General features: G+C 44.3%; 1 protein-coding gene across 1 annotated transcript in view; it reads right to left on the bottom strand.

The window, feature by feature from the left end:
* ARFGEF2 (ADP ribosylation factor guanine nucleotide exchange factor 2) overlaps window positions 1-15669 on the bottom strand; it is a 57883-nt gene that overhangs the window by 28213 nt on the left and 14001 nt on the right. Inside the window, exons 7-27 of the mRNA XM_044296333.1 lie at window positions 15283-15636; window positions 15025-15143; window positions 14778-14911; window positions 13786-14020; window positions 13595-13694; window positions 13111-13250; window positions 11579-11687; window positions 9566-9761; window positions 9373-9484; window positions 8466-8671; window positions 8240-8324; window positions 7993-8164; window positions 7093-7244; window positions 6894-7022; window positions 6420-6578; window positions 6180-6327; window positions 6001-6100; window positions 3223-3263; window positions 2960-3129; window positions 272-423; window positions 27-199 (exon numbers count right to left, since the gene is read on the bottom strand). Coding sequence (XP_044152268.1) covers window positions 27-199; window positions 272-423; window positions 2960-3129; window positions 3223-3263; window positions 6001-6100; window positions 6180-6327; window positions 6420-6578; window positions 6894-7022; window positions 7093-7244; window positions 7993-8164; window positions 8240-8324; window positions 8466-8671; window positions 9373-9484; window positions 9566-9761; window positions 11579-11687; window positions 13111-13250; window positions 13595-13694; window positions 13786-14020; window positions 14778-14911; window positions 15025-15143; window positions 15283-15636 — 3186 coding nt within the window. The remainder of the gene's footprint in view (window positions 1-26; window positions 200-271; window positions 424-2959; window positions 3130-3222; window positions 3264-6000; window positions 6101-6179; window positions 6328-6419; window positions 6579-6893; window positions 7023-7092; window positions 7245-7992; window positions 8165-8239; window positions 8325-8465; window positions 8672-9372; window positions 9485-9565; window positions 9762-11578; window positions 11688-13110; window positions 13251-13594; window positions 13695-13785; window positions 14021-14777; window positions 14912-15024; window positions 15144-15282; window positions 15637-15669) is intronic.

Below are 15669 nucleotides of genomic sequence, written 5' to 3'. Positions count from 1 at the left end.
TACAATAAGACAGGTACTCTACTTACTGACAATATGGTTCACAGTCTGAAATGTCAGTTCCACTAGATTTCCATTTGTCTCACAAGCTGCTTGATAAAATACTGCAAATATGTTTTTCCAGCCAGAGCGGATGTTCCCAGCTTGCATGTTCACCATCTGTGCCAGGCAGCGGATCACCATGTCCCGAATGGTGGGAGACCTAGAAACAGAGTAAACATTAGACTTCGAAAATGAGATAGTCACCAGACCCAATGACGTGCAAATTTGTCACCTGTTTTTTTTCATAATGTGCTCAAAAGGACGCAAGAAATCCTTCTGGAAGCGAAAATTGGCCAACTCGTCTTTTTCCAGAAACTTCATGGATAACTGTCTAAGGGAATCCAGGGCAAATATGGCGACATCTTCATTAGGGTTGCAGCCAACCTGTCAAAAAGACAACATGGATCTCATCTGAGACTATTACTAATCCACTCACTAGAAACGTGTAGTCCAACAAACCAGCATCACCGGTTTAGGGTGCATTCACACATGGGGCTTGAAGAAATCCATGTACTTTTCCTGCCAAAACAACCCCATTCAGAAGAATGGAACGGATTGTCAGTTGCAGAAATTTTCTGCAACAAAATCAGCCATGAGCAAAGGCACCCTTATAAAACAGAAATGGATCCCCAAATACCATATTATTCGGACTATTAGACGCACTATTCCTCCTTGATCTTGTGACGCCATCCTCTGGTGTGTCTAATAGTTCAGGTGCCGGCATTAGGAGCAGGACACACTGAGCTCCATTACCGACAGGTCTGGCAGTGCAGGTGTGAGGACACAGCATGTTCTGTGCTCTGTGTACATAATGTGTTTGTTATCTGCTCACTGAACTGATAGATATACACATTTCTGTAATAATACACACATTGGTACATACAGCACAGTAAATGTGTGCAGTGTCTGCCCTGCCAGGACCTTTGTAGCCATGCCCCCCTCAATGCATTCCACGGGACAGATCCAACCCAGTATCTCCACACTCCTACTACTGCTTCTGGCTGGGTGGGCTCAGGCAGTAAGGCTGTCAGGGGGCACTGTGGCTGGTATAGTCAGTGGGCACTATAGCTGGTAATGTGGTGAGGAATTGTGACTGGAACAGTCAGTGGCCTGTTAATGTGATGGAGCACTGTGGCTGGTAATGTGGTGCAGTACTGTGGCTGGCATATTCAGAAAGCAATGTGGCTGATAATACGGTGAGACACTGTGCTTGGCATAGTCAGGGGGCACTATAGCTGGTAATGTGGTGGGACACTGTGGCTGGCATAGTCAGGGGGCACTATAGCTGGTAATGTGGTGGGACACTGTGGCTGGCATAGTCAGGGGGCACTATAGCTGGTAATGTGGTGGGACACTGTGGCTGGCATAGTCAGGGGGCACTATGATTGGCAATATTATGAGGCATTGGCTTTTGTACTGTGTCTGCACCACATCAACTATATATATCACTCACAAGATATTTCATATATTTCAATGCTTCTAATTGTGGGTGATTGTCTTATGCTCTGGTGTGTCTTCTAGTCCGAAAAATGCGGTATACTGCCTAGCTGCTACAGCAGAACGGGGCGGTCTTTATTATTTCTTTCAACCAGTGTCTATGGCTCTTTAAAGGAAATATCATTGCATTTCTGAGCAGGGACCATACAAGAAATAAACATGCTGGATCATAATGCACAAATAAATGGACTTGTGTGAACTGATGCAAAGCTCTTCCAATGGGTGCAGCATGTGAGATCCCTGGATGTCCCCCATGGAGAAAAAGGAAGAATAAAAAATGGATGAGCTGTGTTTTCTAGGTGTCTCATTATTCCCCAGAAGCCTGCGCCATTGATCAATGACCCAATAGGAGACTTAAAAAAACGTCTGGCCCCAGCTGAAACCCACGGCCCTGCGAGCTGCAGCGTTACAACAGTGTGATGTGTGATAACTACATGCTTACGTGCTGTGCACCACAGTGTAATTTCCGGCTGAATTATAAACTTGATCTCACAATTCTGTTCGAAAAAACCATCAAGCCTCCAGATGGCGAATTAATCGAGTTCATTCAATTAACCCACCAGCGCTGATCCCAATACAAGAAATGAAGGCACTTCATCAGGCAGCAAGAATACATCAACTGCAGCTCTGAGGATGAGAACGTCAAATCTTCTGGGAAAGAGGTTGCATGTTCAGTGTTCCTACTGATCAGGCTCTTCCCCTTAGGCTTAAATGGGACCCAGCAAACTGGCTGCTTTGAGACTGAAACAAACAAGCGTCTCTCCTTTGTCACTTATAGTGATAAATATAATGAGCGGATAGTAAAAAACATGAACTTCCCACTGAATTTTCTCCCACTGAATGCCGGCAGGGGTACATGAAGAAGGTAGAGTGCGTCTATTACAAATAACCTAGCAGGGCTGTGACCTCCATGACCTCAGGGACTGAAAGGGGATATATATCAGTGAGAGGTAGATGATGGAAGAAAGCCCATCTCTGCATCATATGTCCATGATGTCCACAGATTAAGGACCCAATTACATGGGCTCATACCTGAGGCAATGACTGGGAACAAAACCATTCGTTCATAATCATTGCCAGCTCAGTCAGCTTCAGTTACATGCAGTAATCATCTCCTTTATATGAAGGATTCAACAAACACTACTGTGATCGTTCACAGTTTGTGGGCAGCATATGCTTTTTTACAAAGGGCAATGAGCTGCCGAACATTCACTGTTCATGAGGTGATTGGTGACACCTTTACATAGGGCAATTATATGGAACAAGTGTTCGTACAAACATTTATTCCAATAATTGTCCCAGTCCTCGTCCCGTGTAAAAGGGCCTCAAGTGTGGAACAGATATAAGAATGTGATAAAACAAGTCCAGTATATAAACCACTCACCATGTCACTAAGAGGCTAAGCAGAACAACTTATAGTTACCTTATTGAAATGGTCACCGATCACTTGCCATATCCTTGACCACTGCAGTCGGATGCGGTTCATGTTGTAGTATGAGATCTCCACAATCTTCTGCAAGCTGAACATGCGAGGCTGGTGGACAGAGGCCAATTCATCCATAGACACAGCACACAACCAGCGCACAAAATCAACTGGAACACAAAGCAGAGGAGGGTCAACACTGCGACTGGATGCCAACCTTTAACCTTACCAGACACCCATACAGTGTAAGTGCTCAGACCTACCTATAGCATATCCATCCAGCCGCGTGGAGCCAGTGAAAATCCTGCAGAAAGAAATAACTCCTATTATTGCTGCAGAACATACCGTATAACAGCCAGAAATAATGACTGCAGAACAGAAAAAACGGTCATCCTAGGGATCTGTACATTATTGACCACTATGTTCACTATCAATACTCTGGATAAAACATGAAGATCTGACCACTGGTACTGAGAATTAGCGGAGTCCTCAGAAGGTCTAAGGCAGGCATCCTCAAACTGCGTCCCTCCAGCTGTTGTAAAACTACAACTCCCACAATGCCCTGCTGTAGGCTGATACCTGTAGGCTGTTCGGGCATGCTGGGAGTTGTAGTTTTGCAACAGCTGGAGGGCCGCAATTTGAGGATGCCTGGTCTAAAGGTATCATCACTGGTCTACAAAACTCCGAACTCGTTCTTCAGGCTATCCAGATTTTAAAGCATGCCGGCAGCAGATCATGATTACACAGCACAATCTGCCGCTGGCAAACAACGGGACAGCATGAGGACAAGCGATGGCATAATAATTGCTCTTCCCTATGCTGTGGAAGAGATCGCTGCATGTAATCGCAGCAGTCTCCTCCGCTAGCGAGCAAGCGATTGCTGGGAAGGAACGCTTCTCTCCTGACAATTACCGGTCTGATCTGGCTGTTTATTACAGCCTTAAAGAACTCACCACTAGTGCTGATAATGAGGTGTCTACAGATGATAATGTATCCTCACCGACTAGATCTAGAACATTACTACATCGCATGTTATAACTCAAATGTTGTTTTTTGTTGAAATTCTGGTGTGGTTTGGGATGGAGGAGTTTAGAGGAGGATATAGACTTAAAAAAAACTCTGACATAGCTGAGTTTTTGTGACTGGCACACTGTTTGTTTTACGACTGGGTATGGGGGAGATGAGAAAGTGGGTTAATTTAGCTTTGAGAATAAATTAAAAAATTAAAAAACTAAACTATACATCACATTGAGCAGCATCTATCCCTGTCCTATTCTGCTGTCAAATAAAGCACCACAATAACTAAAAAGACACAACACCGATATGGATAATGAGAGTATCCTCAACAGTTCAAACAACAGTCCAGGGGCTAAAGAACTGAATGCGAGCAATGAACAGGACATACTACAGTCATGTGAAAAAATTAGGACACCCTTTGAAAGCATGTGGTTTTTTGTAACATTTTTAATAAAAGGTTATTTCATCTCCGTTTCAACAATACAGAGAGATTAAAGTAATCCAACTAAACAAAGAAAACTGAAGAAAAGTCTTTTCAAGATCTTCTGTAAATGTCATTCTACAAAAATGCCTATTCTAACTGAGGAAAAAGATAGGACACCCTTGCCCCTAATAGCGAGTGTTACCTCCTTTGGCTGAAATAACTGCAGTGAGACGGTTCTTGTAGCCATCTACCAGTCTTCGACATCGGTCTGAGGAAATTTTACCCCACTCCTCAATGCAGAACTTTTTCAGCTGTGAGATGTTTGAGGGGTTTCTTGCACGTACAGCCCTTTTCAAGTCACCCCACAGCATCTCAATGGGATTCAAATCTGGACTTTGACTTGGCCATTCCAGGACTCTCCATTTCTTCTTTTTCAGCCAATCTTTGGTTGATTTACTAGTATGTTTTGGGTCATTGTCATGTTGCATGGTCCAGTTCCGCTTCAGCTTTAATTTTCTAACTGATGGTCTCACATGTTCTTCAAGCACCTTCTGATACACAGTAGAATTCATCGTGGATTCTATGATGGTGAGCTGACCAGGTCCTGCTGCAGCAAAGCAGCCCCAAACCATGACACTTCCACCTCCATGCTTCACAGTTGGTATGAGGTTCTTTTCTTGGAATGCTGTGTTTGGTTTACGCCAAACATGTCCTCTGCTGTTGTGTCCAAATAATTCAATTTTGGACTCATCTGTCCAAAGAACATTATTCCAGAAGTCCTGGTCTTTGTCAACTTTATCTCTGGCAAATGTCAGTCTGGCCTCGATGTTTCTCTTGGAAAGCAAAGGTTTCCTCCTTGCACAACTCCCATGCAAGTTAAACTTGTACAGTCTCTTTCTGATTGTAGAGGCATGTACTTCTACATCAACAGTAGCCAGAGCCTGCTGTAGTTCTCGAGATGACACTTTAGGGTTTTTGGAGACCTCTTTTAGCATCTTGCGGTCTGCTCTTGGGGTGAACTTGCTGGGGCGACCAGTCCTGGGCATGTTGGCAGTTGTTTTGAAAGCCCTCCACTTGTAGACTATCTTCCGGACAGTGGAATGGCTGATTTCAAAATCTTTTGAGATCTTTTTAAATCCCTTCCCAGACTCATAGGCTGCTACAATCTTTTTTCTGAAGTCCTCTGACAGCTCTTTTGCTCTCACCATGGTGCTCACTCTCACTTCAACAGTCAGGAGCACACCAAACTAAATGTCTGAGGTTTAAATAGGGCAAGCCTCATTCAACATGCAGAGTAACGATCTACTAATTATGTGCACCTGGTGTGATATACCTGTGTGAGATCTGAGCCAATTTAAGAGGGAATACATGTGAGGGTGTCCTATCTTTTTCCTCAGTTAGAATAGGCATTTTTGTAGAATGACATTTACAGAAGATCTTGAAAAGACTTTTCTTCAGTTTTCTTTGTTTAGTTGGATTACTTTAATCTCTCTGTATTGTTGAAACGGAGATGAAATAACCTTTTATTAAAAATGTTACAAAAAACCACATGCTTTCAAAGGGTGTCCTAATTTTTTCACATGACTGTATGTATACTCACCGGTCTACAGCGACAACTACACTTTGTGAGCTGGTCTCTCCAACAGATTCCTGAAAGCTGGCCATTTGTTTCTTGTCAACTCCACTGCCGACTAACGTGCCTACAAAAAAACAAGTATGAGAATAACAGAGCAACAAGAACCTGTCAAACTTCTGCAGGGTCTCTGGAGGGAACCTCACCAAGTCCAAGGCCCATGAACTCCTCCCCTCCGGTGGTGTAGCTCTTAATAATGCCTTCCCGTTCCCGTCCACTTCCTGAGATGTAGCGCGTTTTAACTCCCGTACCAATCAACTGAGCTAGTTCTAACTGACTAATGCACTTCAGAACCTAAGATAGCAGACACAACTGTGAACACAACTATACAGAATCAGAGGAGCTTGTCGGGATAGGACCTCTACCATTGCAGGTGCAGAACTTACTTCATGCCATGAGTTACCCAAGTAGTTGCCATCAGTATGAGCCACGGTGATGAGAGTCTTGATTGTGTCGATGTTCTTCTGCTTCATTTCTGTGATGCTTGAGCTGGCAGTCAGCAGAGAAAAGCGAGCCAGGGCCTGAACATAAGCATCTCTTTCCAGCTTCTCAGAGAAAAGAAAACCAAGTAAAAAGTTGGAAATGCTTATTGGCCTAACAGTAGCCGTCTAATGCCGACTACCAACCAGTCATTATTCAGTAAATTGACATTAAAGGCATCATATACATAAGAGATAAACGCAACTACAACTAAATGGCTGACGCTGAGGGAATAATACTAGACTAGAACGGCGGGAATGACGCTCCAGAGTGCTGCAGTCCCTTCCTCCAAAAAACATGGGTCTCAAACTAGAAACTCCATCATTATCATCTAAATACAAAGCGGAAATGTGCCTTCTAGTATGCGACTGTCCACTGACCTGCATGCCAAAGATACAGGAGATCCTGATTGCACAGCGGATCCCCTCCAAACACAGATTGGTCACTTCATTATCATCACAGTCCTGGAGACCGATGCTGTAAGCAGCCAGGAGTGGCGTCCACACAAGCTGCAGAGAATTCCGGACATATGAGACAGTTCCTACTTGCACTGTGGCAAACAAAGTATTTTACAGTTACCTTAAACATAGGCCTGACATGCTCCAGGTGCGTGGCACTGGTGAATGGCGCCTTGGCATGGCTCACAGCTTCCATAAGAGCCTTGGCTGTTTTCGCCATCTGCTCCATTTCCATGTTATATAACAACCGACGCTCCTTCTCGCTAGCTGCACCTGAGCATCAGAACATGAGAAGCACACAGCTTATATAGTGAGCGTCCTAGCGCTGCCAACCTGTTACTGACACCACTAAATATAAATGGTAAATATAATTACAGTGTGATCAGACATGAGATCCACACACCTTATTCTACAGTGACAGCTATTGTGTATACTGCTGCTACCTGCCAGCCACTATCTCTTGACTGAGTGGTTGTCACAGCCCCACCCCATTACTGAGATCACAATACAACAACCGTAATATAATTATATTGTGAACAGTCCACACACCTTATACTCCATCTGCTACTGCTGACAACCAGGGTCTATATCATGACTGATTGTTGTCACTAGGACAGGGCTGTGACTACCTGAGAGGCAGCATAGAGGTTGTGGTTCTAAACACAAAGGGGGACATTTACTAGGCTCCATACGCCACAAAAATAAATAAAAAATTTACACATATAGTGTGTGCAATAATGTGCCATAATTTGCAACTTTTTAGGCTTCTTGACACTTTCCCGAAGTGGGCAGGAAAAGTCCCGCTGGATTTGTTATAACTTTCGCCAGAAACTGGCGGAAGTTATAGCTGACGTCTTTGCCAGCTACATTTCAGTATCTGGTGAACGGCAAAGCAGAGATGCCCCTCATTTGTCAAGAAGCATCTGCCTCTTAATAAATTAGGCGTATCTCACGCCAGTGCAGGGACATCAAGACTGGCGTATAGGTACTTGCCCTCAAAGGGTGTATATTAATCACTAACTTGGTTTTGTAGATTTCGTTGCAATGGTATGCTCCTTTGACTCTTTCATCGCAATCTTCTTATCTTCAATTTCATCAAAAATGGCAGAGAGGTATTCCTCTGGAAGGTCCTTGCTGTCGTTTATACCTCGGTTCATTTTAATATATTGTTCCTTTGTCATCTTATTCTTCACCTGTGAACAAATGTTTGTCAGCTCTGTGGTCAAACTAGAGAACAGATTCCATGGACTCCTGTACATGAAACTTACTTGTGGACTGTGCAGATCTGTTGTCAGCATGATAATGGAAAAAGCCAGGACATAGGCCGTGTCAGCACTGGCGAACATTGTCTGTCTGCAAGGAGACAACACAAGGGCTCAGCTCTATCACTGCCACAAAGATCGTCTGCCTCTGCACAGCACATTACTGATCAGCTTATATTCTGGGTTATTAACCTAGCAGGCTTGGCTGGGGATGTAGTGACTGTTGCCTTACCCCTGATTACACTCTAGATATCTGGCTGCAAATTTTTCCATAAGTCGGTCAATTTTCTGGGCTTCTCCTGGCAGACGGAAGCCTTCAAGGAAGAGGCGCAGTGCAGATACAAAATCCTTGTCGCAGAAGTCCAGCTGGTCCACATAAGCATACATCACTTCTCTGTTAAATCGATTGGTTTCACCCAGAAACTCCCCGATCATCGTCTAAGTCACAAAGAAGACAGACATCAAGTTAAATGTATTCTGTCACTAGCTTTAGGCTGCTTTATCTGAGGGCAGCATAGACTGGTGACAAAGACCCTGATTAAAATGTTGGTCACTTGCTAATATCAGTATTGAGCAGCCCCAGATGGAGTCGACTTGATACACTGCATGAGCACAGGAGTCCCCATATTCATGAGCTCCCGACTCTCCTCGCCCTTCCACCTCTTCCGATGCTTAGGTCAGTTTCACACAAGCATGTTAAGTCTAGAAAACATGCTTTGTGTGATGGCTACATTACCCAGACTGAACACTACTACTTTCACTGAACTTGATGCCGTCAGTTCCTGTCTGACCACAGGTCTACTAAACTGTACTCACAGCATTATGTGAGTACAGGACAGTAGACAAGTGGTCAGGCAGGAGTTCACAGCATCAGAAATCATTATTATTCAGTGAGTTCTGGTCAGAGGAAAAGTGTTTGGTCCAAGAAATGCAGCCATCACACTGGACTGAACACGATCATGTAAAACTGGCCTTCGTGTAAAAGCAGCAATGTCACGTACAGTAAAATGCTTCCTCCCTCATCTGTTAAGTCTAACTCACAATCAGGAAAACATCTCAGGGTGACTTCTGAGCTATCTTTACAGCCGACGCAAAGCTTTTCCATACACAGCAATAAAATGAACAGAAATACCACATACAAAGTCCAGCCGATCTTCCTGGTGCAGGAACTGTGCAAGGTCTTGCGGGGTAGCTCCCAGCATGCCCTGCTCCTGCAGATACTGGATTCCTCTCTTTGGTTTCTTGTTAAATCTGTGAATTAAAAAAACAGGTAAGAATTTTGGAGGGGAAACATTATATGTGCCTGACCAATGTGTCCGCACACATACTCACAGCTCAATCCCGTGCTCTATAATCTCCTTCTGCTGTTTCATCACTTCAAACTGTTCAGGGTCATCAGGCATGGAGGACTGGGTGCTACTGATGCCGGAGGAGGTAGTGGAGTCCAGGGAGCTTGGGCTGCTCCTGTGTGCCAAGATTTCTGGGGTTTTATTTTCTCCCCCCTCAAAATCTGAGGTTTTCTCTGGACCTACAATAAAATGGTAAATCAGTCAATAAAGAGTGAAGAATCCAGAAAGAGGACAAGGGAACATGTTGATGCGAGTCTTGGACATCATTGTGTGACCACGGCCCTGTGCCTGGTTACTTGGCACTACAGCCAAGGGTCATTCATTTTTATGGTCATCTACAGCACATAAGTGACGGTTCTTATATAAGAGGTCCATAGTGTGACTGCTTCTACAGTAGAGGGCTGCACAGTGTAACAGTTTTTATAGTAGAGGAATCCATGGTGTGACTGCTCCACAGCGTGACTGCTGTTACAATACAGGGCTCCACAGCACGACTGCTCTTACAATAGAGTAAAAGACAGAAAAATATGTAGTTTATAGAAATGAGATGAGATAGAAGAAAATTACCGAAGGATGTTGTTTAAGGGTACTTTCACACTTGCGGCAGAGTGATCCGGCAAGCGGTTCTGTCACTGGAACTGCCTGCCGATGGCATTTTTAAGACTGATCAGGCAAGTCTTTAGTTTTTTTGGCCGGAGATAAAACCGTAGCATGCTGCGGTTTTATCTTTTGCCTGATCAGTCAAAATGACTGAACTGAAGACATCCTTATGCATCCTGAACGGATTACTCTCCATTCACAATGCACAGGGATATACCTGATCAGTTCTTTTCCGGCATTGAGCACGTTTGACGGAGTGCCGGAAAAGAAAAACGCTAGTGTGAAAGTACCCTAAAGCTTTACGTATAAAACCAAAATCGGTGTATAAAAGCATAAATAAATAAAATAATATCTATATGACTCACTTCACTGGGGAGGTAGTCTATGGGATAAGCTCAAGACACCAATAGGCTCCACTCCCCTGCCAGGATCGCTTGTAGAATCTCAGGAAGAACCGCAGTCACCACGGAAGGTACTTATGAAAAATTCCCTTTATTGGTATCGTTATGGAATTTAATGGACACTTGCTTGTCACTTACAAAATGCTTATGATTTTATTGTATATGTATATTGGCTGCTCCTGAAGAAAAGGGTAGCTGTTAAGAAACCCCCGAAACGTGTTGAGCATGGATACCAATAAAGGGAATTTTCCAGAAGTACCTTCTGTGGTGACTGCGGTTCTTCTTGAAATTCTACAAGTGATCCTGGCAGGGGAGAGGAGCCTATGGGTGTCTTGAGCTTATCCCATAGACTACCCCTCCTCAGTGAAGAGAGTCACATATATATATATATATATATATATATATATATATTTTTCTTTTTTATTATAATATTATATATATCTATTATTTTATACACAGACTGGTTTTATACCGTAAAGTAGGGATCGACCGATTATCGGAGTTACCGATATTTTCTGCCGATATTCATGATTTTTTAAGTTATTGGCATCTAACCTTGCCGATAATGCGTCCAGCACGCTATCACAGAACATGAGCACGCTCATGTTCTCTCAGCAGCACAGGGCAGAAGGAGTCACACTCTCCCTCCCCCTGTGCCGCGCTGCAAATGAGGAGATGGGAGGAAGAGGGCCGGTTCACTGGGCCACCAAATGCTAATTAACGTCTAATACAAATACAGGAGGCGGTGCCCAGCCTATATGACAGCGAGATGCAGTCAGCGGCAGTTGAGGGGTTAATTGCTGCCGCTGATCGCAGCTCCCTGTCAGAGGCAGGGTGCCGGCTATGTGATTCTGCACCGAAACACCCGCCCTCCTGTATTAAACGCTAATTATCTTTGCTGTTGCAGTGCGCCCTCCGCAGTATTAAAAACATTGGTGGCGCAGTGCGCCCTCCCTCCCCACCCCCCAGTATTAAAATCTTTGGTGGCACATTACCTAGACTGGACTGGTGGTTGGGGTTGACATAGAGGTCTTTGCTCCACTCCACCATACATTTCAGGATGGACACCAGACAGTCTAGACCTTTCTTCCTGAGGCTGAGCTCCTGCAGAGAATAAAACAAGATAAAAAATAGATAATGGCTCAGGGCTCAGCACTTTGAGCATACTACAGATTGTAGTCCACTATGAACCCATCACAGCTGTCCATGGCTCTCGACCTCCCAGACCTCCTGCCCATGGGCTCTAGAAATAAATCAAGGTCTACTCTGGATATTGGATATTACAGCTGCAGTCTGTGCTATTCAGGTATAATGCTTTGTTATCTGCTTTTTCCGGCAGGGGAGAGGCTATGGGAGAGTTGAATACAAAGTATTGCATAACGTAGTAACAGACATGCTGATTTCAGCTGTGTATCACTCATGAGCTAAAAGTAAGTGGTTGACCAGAATCGGCATTATAATAATCATAGCCGGGGCCTGGAAAAGAGTCAGCGCTGCCTAAAAAGTCATGGTTATTCATAATCTGCTGCTTTCCCAGCTTACAGGCAGATTAGTGACAATCATCTCCTTAGCTTTCTAACTAGGAGAGAACTGCCAATCAGCAGCAGCTCAGGAATAGCCATGACTCTTCTCGGGAAGCCATGAGTCTTCTCCAGGCCCAAGCTGCAAAACTTATGATGCTGGCTTTCAGCAACTCATTGATGAATGACAGACCTCTGAAATCAGCCAGTCACTACTTTATGCTATCCTCTGTGAGGTTGGGATAAAGACGATGGGTTCCCTTTAATGATAAAACCAGTATGTCTATGATCCTGTGCCAGACCTACCTATTGACAGTGGGCACTACAGCATTAAGATGGGAGATTCTGATAATATAATAGTGAGAATCTTCTGATCACACTTAGGGTCCATTCACACGTCCGCAAAATGGGTCCGCATCCGTTCCGCAACTTTGCAGAACAGGTGCGGACCCATTCATTTTCAATGGGGCCGGAAAGTGCTGTCCACATCCGCAATTGCAGACAAGAAAAGGCATTTTGTATGAGTGGATCCACAAAACACATACGGACGTGTGAATGGATCCTTAGGGGACTGTCCCAATAAAAATATTCTACAGTTTTCAAACCAGTACCTGGATCTGAATACTGTTATTATAGCTACTGAGTTATTCAATGAAATCTCTCTGTATAGCGCCACCTGCTTTTTGCTCTTTTTCAAATTTCTCTGTCCTGCTCACGGAAGATCAGTTCCATCCTTCAACTGCCACCAGCTGCAGCCGAAAGGACACGCCCCATGCAAAAGGACACGCCCCTAAGCTGACTGCTTGAAATAAATCTAGCAGAACAATTGGAGCAATAAATTTCGAGAACTCTGGATCCACTTGAGGTACAGGGCTGGTTCTAGATTTGTTAGAGATCGCCATGTACTAGATTATGTCTGAGTTTCATATTTTACATTCATCATGGGATAACCCCTTTAAAGTGTATTCACATCTTGCAGCCCCACAGGTATCCCCCTTCCCTCTCACCTGTAAAGGCGTCATTCCGAGCTCATGGCCACTCCTTCCCTGAGCGATTTTAGACAAGTCATTTACAAGTCTTTCAAATATATTAGCAGCATTTAAGTCACAGTCATAGTTCACGTAAATGTCGACCACACATTGAGCATCTGAAGTAGAAAAACTGTCATTAATGGACACATTACAAGGCATTGGTTCTCTGTAGACATTGTCATCATTGACAGCATTAGTTCATCATCCTGGGTGCTTCTTAAAATCATCAGACCCTTTTCTCAAAAGTGGGACAACAAGGATTTTATTTAAAGGGTCCCCACATGATGAGCTGATCACAGGACATGCCACCGCTAGGACCTCCAGCAATCAACAGTGATCTGTGGTGAAATCCAACAGCCAGTGTGCAATTGTCCTGAAGTGCTACCACAGGAGAAATGAAGCATTACATGGCGCCTACTGAAATCAATGAGATGTCTATTACAGGGTGGAGACTTCTTACCTGCACAAATCCTTGTCAGGGTCTGTATCACCATCCACTTGTGCTCAAATGAACTCGATGAAGTCTCTAATATGTTCAAAAATATTTCTTTGAAAAACACCTTTAAAGGGATAAGAAGATAGACTCTAAACAGGTGAAAAAAAATTCACTGCCTCTCACCCCACAATACGACACCTCGAGATGCTGCGTACCTCCACCTGCATTTTTAGATGCATCTTGAAATTAGACAGCAGGCTGAGGAATATGGCCAAGGAGAGCTCAAAGACATCAGGTACAGAGGACACCCCATTTTTTGATAAGGCTACACAGAGGTATTGCTTGATTGCATTGATGAACATTTCATGGGCCCTAAAGGTGGGGCCGGCGTTCTGCAATACTGACAGCAGGAGCTGGAGGGAGAGGATCTTAGAGCGGAGTTCATGGGACCTGCAAAATAAGGGAAAGTCATAGGTGCAATCTATAAGTCTGTCAAACTCGAGCATAACATAAGATGGATGGACTAATAAAATATATACATCAAGGACATGGACCCTCCCAATATTCTCCTCTGTCCGCCTATTACTTGTGTCCTTGGTATAATTATCATATGTATGAAGGAGAACAATTCACAAGATCATTTCACATCATATGTTGGTACCTGCATTCCCTGGATATAATGGGGGCCATTTTGGCACCAAAGATGATAAAAATAAAAGCATTAAAGCCCAGCATGCATGTGGAACCTACACTCCCTGAATTGTATGGCAGCCGTCATGGCACATAACAGGTAGAACTTCGTGTTAGGTTCCCGTCTTACAGAGATCGCCTTGACGTGTGGCAGACGGGCTCAAATAATTTTGTACACAATGTATTTGCCAAGCATCTCTAATTTATAAGCATAGCATTAGCAATTATAATGCATTTTTGCACTTTATTTGGTTTGAAAAGAGCTGTTGCATTGTATGTTTTGTTCTATGCTGTGTTTTCAGCCATAACAACGTGCACCTGCGCACTGGGTTGTGCTGACTGACCCCCTTTTTTTCTTTGCTTTTCACATAATATGTACTGTGAGCAGATGCAATGCCATCTTGAGCTTCCACATAAAGCTATTCATAGGTGCAAAGCCTAGAACTAAGATATCAGTATTAGCATGCAATGTGAAACAGAGCTGCCTTCAAATTAAGTCTGGCAGGGGTTCACTTACTTAGGATCTGGAGGTCCATCCCCCAACGGCTTCATGGACAATTTACAGAGTGAGCGAAACACAAGGAAAGCATCTTTCTGTAGTATGTGGCTGAATCTAGCACCAGAGTGTTGCCCAGGGAGAGAATCAGACTCCTGAATGGAAGAAAACAGAGTACATTACATTGGACTTAGGATGCTGTGCAAGAATGCTTAGGGGGAAACAGAACCACCCAACAACATCCGGCTCTGGAAATCACTGCCCATACCAGATTATCTGTGGAAGATACAGACTGCCCGTCATCTGCTATTCCGTTTGTGTGGATAATCTCAGGTGGTGGGAGATCAGCAGCTTCAGAATCACCTTCTGGAATCTTCTCTTCAGGCTCTAAGGAAAGAAAATGAGAACAGATGAACTGTAATCCCATTGGTTTCTGTTTGCCTCTTCTATAAGGTCACCTTCTTTACAGCAGAGGCCATATTTGTAGCTGCTGCATTACCAGACAATATACAAAGAACCCTCATACCTTTAATATTGGCCTCCTGTGTCCTGTCCACCTGTGATGGTGCATCCTGTGTCCTGTCCACCTGTGATGGTGCATTCTGCACCACCTCCAACTGTGCTGGTGTCTCCTGCACCTCGACCACCTGTGCTGGTGTCTCCTGCACCTCGACCACCTGTGCTGGCGCCTCCTGCGTCCCGACCACCTGTGCTGGCGCCTCCTGTGTCCCGATCACCTGTGCTGGCGCCTCCTGTGTCCTGATCACCTGTGCTGGCGCCTCCTGTGTCCCGATCACCTGTGCTGGCGCCTCCTGTGTCCCGATCACCTGTACTGGTGCCTCCTGTGTCCCGACCACCTGTACTGGCGCCTCCTTCAGCACTAAATAAGTAAAATAAAATCCACATTGTGACT

This window comes from Bufo gargarizans, chromosome 6 (assembly GCF_014858855.1).
Source record: "Bufo gargarizans isolate SCDJY-AF-19 chromosome 6, ASM1485885v1, whole genome shotgun sequence".
Classification (NCBI taxonomy): Eukaryota; Metazoa; Chordata; class Amphibia; order Anura; family Bufonidae; genus Bufo; species Bufo gargarizans.
This window is presented reverse-complemented; position numbering and strand designations above follow the sequence as displayed.